The 6,407-nt window shown below is 38.1% G+C and overlaps 1 protein-coding gene across 1 annotated transcript; it reads left to right on the forward strand.

The window, feature by feature from the left end:
• The first annotated feature begins 155 nt into the window (after positions 1-155).
• TEX12 (testis expressed 12) lies at positions 156-1,834 on the forward strand. Its single transcript, XM_026863592.1, is given in 5 exon segments — positions 156-365; positions 413-523; positions 1,045-1,156; positions 1,262-1,313; positions 1,581-1,834. Coding segments are annotated over 5 exon segments (630 nt in total). The 3' UTR covers positions 1,726-1,834.
• Positions 1,835-6,407: the final 4,573 nt, after the last annotated feature.

The raw sequence follows: 6,407 nt of genomic DNA on the forward strand, positions 1-6,407 counted from the left end.
GCGGCCCAGGCACTGAGCCCTGCGGGCCGGCCCTGCTGCCTGAGCAGAGAGACCCGGGCAGGGGGAGGCCTCCCGGGCAGAGGGGTGCCCCATGGCCTCAAGGGTGGGGGGCACAGGGGAGGCGTAGGCAGAGCAGGGGAGGGACAGACGCTCTTATGGACAAGGCAGACTTGGCCTCAGGAGCCCGAGGCCGAGCTCACGCACCTGCCGGCGCTTCTCGGGGCGCCTGGGCTGTGAGCGCCGGCCCGGGGCCATCGGGGCCTTGGACCCGCCGTCTCCAGCCCCAGTCGGTGCTGTCGCCGTGCTTCGAGGCTCTGCCTCTCCCCAGTGAGGAGGAGAACTCCTTTGCAGAGGAGCTCACGGAAGTACTGCTTAAAGGATTTACACATTTCTCTGTAGGTCTCTTTTCCAGCTGCACAAGCCGACCACTTACCAAATCCAACATTTTATTTCTTAGCAGGCAACGATGACGAGCAACACACAAAAATCTGATGAAAATAGAAGTAAATGTAAAAGCATGGAGGTGAGCGATACTGTGTGAGGAAGGGAGGGAGGACCTGGACCCTTCGGGCCCCAGGGGAGCAGCACAACCCGCCACCCCCATGTCCTCCTCTGGCGTTGCTAGCGGTTCCTGTCAGGGAGAGAGGGCAGAGAGCTCCGTGTCACCTTCCGTAGGTTAAGGGAAACGTTATGACTTTCTTGTATGAGGAGGCCGTAAAATTTCTCCTAGTGAAGATCAAAAAATCTGGGTATGCACTGCAACGCAGTTACGTAGGACTTCTTGAGTGTGAGCTGAAGTTCAGCAGCTTTTACAGATAGAAGGAAAAATCTCAAACTGGTGCTTCCCACCCACTCCCCTGGATGCTGTGCCTGCTCACCAGGGATGGCGGTGATGCTGTGAAGCCAACACTTGCACTTTCTCTGAAAACAGTCTCTCAAGATATATTTAAAATGCTTGTTTTTCTCAGTTAAACACTATCTGTGCTAAGCTTGTTTTAAGTTGTAGAATCTTTTTTTTTTTTTTTTTATGTGCTCTGTTATTAGAAGGAAGCTTCAGAAAATGCTCAGTTGTCCTCCCTTGACAAAACAGATCCAGCTTTTTCCGAGGGCTCACAGTCCCCTTACAAACTTGAACCACTGGAAGAAGTTTTAGATGGTGATGTATTAAACATACTGAAAGTAACTATGTCATTACCTAATTTGATGTTGAGATGAAAGTTCGTTCAAATGTTTAAATAAAATTACTTCTCTCTTTTAACAGAGATCAACAAAGAAATTATGAACTTGTTATCAAAATATGCTCACACTTTAAGGCAAGTTAACATTGTCCAATTTGTACAGCACCTTTCTAATTTCTCTAGATAAGGATCACTGTGGCTGCAGTTTAGACAGCACTGGAAAATATTGAACACAGATCTTGAAAGAAAAATGCTGTTTTCTGTTACAACAGAGAACTAATTTGGTCAGAAACTGAGCATTGATGGACAACACGTTTTTAAGAAAAGCATAAAAGCAGTTCTAAGTAGTGAGAAAGTTAATGGTGTTTGTATTGATTTTAACTACTGATTTTTTCAATTAAGTGAGAGAGCAGCGATGGATGCTTCTTATGTCCAAGAACTTGATGGAATCCTAAAGGAAGCGAGGACCATAGAAAACCACTTAAAGGAGAAAAGAGAGAGTCTGAAACAGAGATTCACCGTGATTGCAAATACTCTGCAAAGCTAAATAGAGCTTGTTAGATTGCAGAAATGCAGAGCAAAACTTGCAGTATATTTCATGAATTAAAATACAAACTATAATGAGTGCTATGATGCATGTTTCATAAATGGCTTATGTAAATGTTACTAGCAGTTCAGGAGACTTTCAACAACGTTAAGCAGCAACTTATGTTTTAAATAGATAGATACAATAGTAGGTAGTTAGTAAAAACCAGTACTAAATACTAGTAGAGATAGTTAGTAAAAACAATAGTAAATACCCATGTTAAATCCTATGACTCCAAGGGATACTACACATTAAAACATCTTTTTTTGTTGGCCCATCTCTTGGGCTGTCCCTGTGCTTCCATCCCTAGAAAATACTGGAAGCATTTAAAAAAGAAAGTAGAATGAATTTTGCATTGCTTGGCTTTAAGGCTGTTGAAGTTCAGTACAGCTGAATTCAGAAGCAGCCATGGTTAAGGATGGGTTTTTTCTTTTATTGTCACAACCAGTCTTGCTCTAGAACGTAGTAGAGAAACATTTCTATGAAAGAGAATTTTGCAATGTAAGTGGAAAAGGACCTCAGATTATTTCATATTAACCATTTTCTGGTTTTTTTCTTTCTACTTTAGAAAATGTGTTGGTGCTAAAATCATAGTACAATGTACTTGCACTCTTATTTCCATTTTGTCTCCGAATAGAAATAAATTGAAAAGAAAGTTTAGAAATAGGAGAGTTCTATTAAGAATACTGCTTTGGGAAATGTATAAAAGAGGTGTAAAGTCTTAATTTGAAAATATATTTTAATACAAAACCAAAGCCCTTTTGATATAAAAGCACATCATCAAAACTTTGCTGGTAATGTCCATAAATAACTAGATAATGTTAACATAATCTAGAATTACACTTCTCTTTTATTCTTTTTAGATACATCACTATTGTTTGCTGTATATCCAGTTTATTTAAGGATGCTTATGGAGGTTTAGGAGCACTTTTTCTTTCTTGTCATTTGACTGTCAAAAAAGATGAAAAATAAAATGTACAAAGCATCATTTGTGCAAATTGTGTGGCTAATGTAATAAAGTGCTAGATAGTTGGTAGCATAAGATATATTTGTATCTTTACCCCAGTACTGTGTATTAATTTTCTCTTTAAATCTTTTCAGATTTAATCAATCCTCTTTTCCCCCTCTTGTTAGATAAGTCACAAGTCACCTGTCAAACTGATAGTATTTAAAACAAATAACGAGAGAAACTGGACATCTAGGGAGAGATATTCCGAGGTATTTCGATACCTAAAGGTGCAGATATGTACTTAGTAGGGTTTTTCAAAGTGCCTAAGCATGTAAGCGCCTTAACACGCTCAGGCATTTTTGAATATCCCATAAGGTGCCTGTCTGCATCTTTAGCATCTAAAGACTTTAAAAAATCTCACCACTAGTCTACATCATATTTGCCTGTCTCTTACTTTTTTCCCTAATAATTGCATCTCATTTTGTAATCAGTCTTGGTAATGCTGTTTAAATAGAAGAAAGTGGGAGAAAAAGAAGATTTTGGAAGTTAAAATTTTCTAGAACATTGTGCTAAGTGTTTCTAAAATCTATGAGCATCTATAATAATGACAAAAAGCAGAGTTTTAAATTGTCATCTATGAAGTATCTGAATTTAGAAATTCACCTGTAGTTATTCATGTAAGTCTTGAAAGAAAAATTACACAAATTTAATTATTGTTAAATATTTGCCTGTTAGTGAAGTCAGAAGCTTTCTGCATTTTATCTCTGCTTGGGAAAATTATGCCACCTTTTTAGATCACCTGGAGTTAGATCATCTAGATTTAGTTTATGTGGCTAATATATCCAAGTTGCAAACCTTTGGCTCTAGTATTATTAAGAAACAGAACTTAGAAAACTATTGGATCATATAATCTTAAGTTTCTTCTCTTGGGAGATGATGAGGAGGGCACAGACCCATATTGTTACTTCACGGGAGTTTGCTCCATTTAAAAACTTCATAAAGTCCAATAAAAATGAGTAAAACTATAGTTAGAAGAACGAAGAACTGCTTAGTCTGGTGTTCAAGTGCAGTTAAATTCAAGGTGTACCTCTCTAAATGATGACTCTTGTTTTTCTACAGTGATTTCTTAAGCAGTTGGTTGTCATTGCATGTTATGATTTAGTCTGGGATCTTTGTGGTGATATGGGGATTTTAGAATTTTAGTCAGTAAGTATGGCCACAGTAACCAAGCTGAGATTATCAACAGTGTGGTTATGCTTATTAAAGGAAAGTAATTCATAGCTTGGTAAGATTTTGAAATAGGTGCTTTAAAAAATCAGGTTTCAATTGCTAAAAGCATCGAAGCTTCTGTTTTTGCTGCATGAATCTATGTGAGGATATGCATAAAAATAACTACCGACCAAGTAAAATGTGGAAAATACGTAGTTTTATAAAGTTCCAGCTTGAAATGGTAAGTTCAGAAATTTTAAAACATCAATTGAAAATAAACCAGACTCTTTTGAAGTTAAAAAATACTTCAGCGATGGAAATACCCACTTACTGTTTGTTTTTATACATAAATATCTTTCTGTTTAAAAGGGAGCCTTCCATAATTACTTTGCTGGTTAAAAATACAGTGTTTTTCTGTTGGCTGCCCTTCAGTGTTCTGCACAATGTCTCTATATATGGGAATACTCATTACACAGTTTTTCTTCTAAACCATTAGAAAATTTTACTGTTTTCCTATTTGCCAACAGTTTGTTTACCTTGCTAAAGGTATTTCTGCACTGATTGCCTCTCTCGTGGTATTGGGAGAAACAAACCAAATTTTTTACTCCCTCCTGATGTGAAACTAAAAACTCATTGATTCCATCTCTGAGGAATGAGCTACAGGTGAAATCCAGCTGGCACCCATCCCGTCACTGTCTGCTTTCCAGTTTTACTGAAAGAGGTTTGAACAGAAAATTAATTGGCTTTAAATCTGCCAAATCTGATAAGCAAAGCTCAGCTGTTAACTATGTTTTCTTTAAGCATCTCCTCCTGTTGTTTAAGCTGCAGTGCCTTAGTAAATTAACAAGAACATCTAAGGTGACAGATCAGTGACAATATAAATGGATTTTTTTTTTTTTTCCTTAAATGTGGAAACAGACAAAATTCAGACCCTCTTGAAGTCAATGGGATTTTTTGACAGTGACTGTCTTTTGAATTTCTGAGCTTGCTGGTACCTCCACAATCTAGAAAGTGTAAGTGATTAAAAACTAATACTCCATTCCTTTCATTGCTCTTTTATTATCTAAAAGCTAAAAATGGAAAAGAACAGATAATGCAGAGATAGCCTGGGTATTCAGTGAAGAGAATTCTTCCCTGAGAAAAGGCTAATTGTGACTTTATTTAAAATGAAACTGCATGTTAGTATAGATGTAGGAATGTGAATCACAGTAAAAAAAAGACCAAATCAAATATGGTAATAGATGTGTTTAAGGCTCATGACATTCTGTCTAGAACTCATCAGAATTCAGTTTTGCTAATCATAAAATATGCTTTGTCTTTGAAAACCATCAGGCAGCATTGGAAAAGAGCAGAGTGGGTGTTTTACATCATCAGGGTGAATAGCCAGAAAAAAGGAGGGCAAAGAATGATAGAGCAATCAGCCTATCTCCCATTCTGTAGAGAGTCTGAAGTAAATTTCCAAACAATGACTTTATAATCACTTGGGGAACAATAAATTGAAAAAAAAAAAAAAGGGGGGTGTGGGGGGGAATTCCCTTATCAGAATAACTGACTTAATACGAGAAAATGACAGATGAGGTATAGCTTGATGCAAGATAACTGACACCGTCCTGTATGATACTATATAAAAATAAGAGCAACCAGGAAGGGCCACATGAATGAGTCAATGAAAAGAATACTACTTTTTTTCTAAAAGGCCTAGATGGCATCCTACAGTGATCTGCTTCAAGCCTGTCTTATGCCATATTATCCTGAATGATTCAGAAGAAGGACATTAGAGCATAGAATTAATTTTTTGTATGACAGCAAGCTACCAGAGATCACAAATGCTCTCGATAGCACACATTGAAAAGTCACTGTCATCTCAATAATCTGAAATCAAGATAAAATTCAAAAAAGACAAGGGAAAAGCACTGTGCTTAGCAAGGGGAATCATATGTTACAGACCAGAACAATAGCTGGAGTTGGTATGATGTTATTGTGTGGTAAAAGCTGTGTTAGCTGTAGGGTAGCAGGGGAGACATAAAAGGATAATTGTTCTTTACTCTGTGATAGTTTGATCTTAGTTGGAGACGGGTCTGCTTATTGAAAGTGGGCAGAGTGGGAAACGGGAATAATAAAGGGTGAAGAAAACACGATCTGTGAGGCAGGGTTGAAGCAGCTGAGTTTGTTTAATTTAGAGAAAGCACAAATCAAGGGAAGGCATGATAACAGACGAGTTACAGAAAGGAGAGTAGTCGGGTGTTCACTGTGTCTTGTAGAAAGGACAAGAAGAAATCGGCAGATTTAGTGTGAGTAATTTGCAGCAGCGAATTTAGGATGAGTAATAATCTGTCCCATTTTAAGGACGGTGTAATGGGCTACCTAGAGTACTGTGTATTCTGCCTTGCTGTCTCTCAAAGGATAGGACAGATTTTAAGAGCTGTTGAGTATCTGCAAACAGCTAGCAGCTTCCTCTTGGCATCCTGAACGAGAGGGCCCAGCT

This window comes from Athene cunicularia (genome assembly GCF_003259725.1).
Source record: "Athene cunicularia isolate RWA chromosome 24 unlocalized genomic scaffold, athCun1 chr24_part1, whole genome shotgun sequence".
NCBI lineage: Eukaryota > Metazoa > Chordata > Aves > Strigiformes > Strigidae > Athene > Athene cunicularia.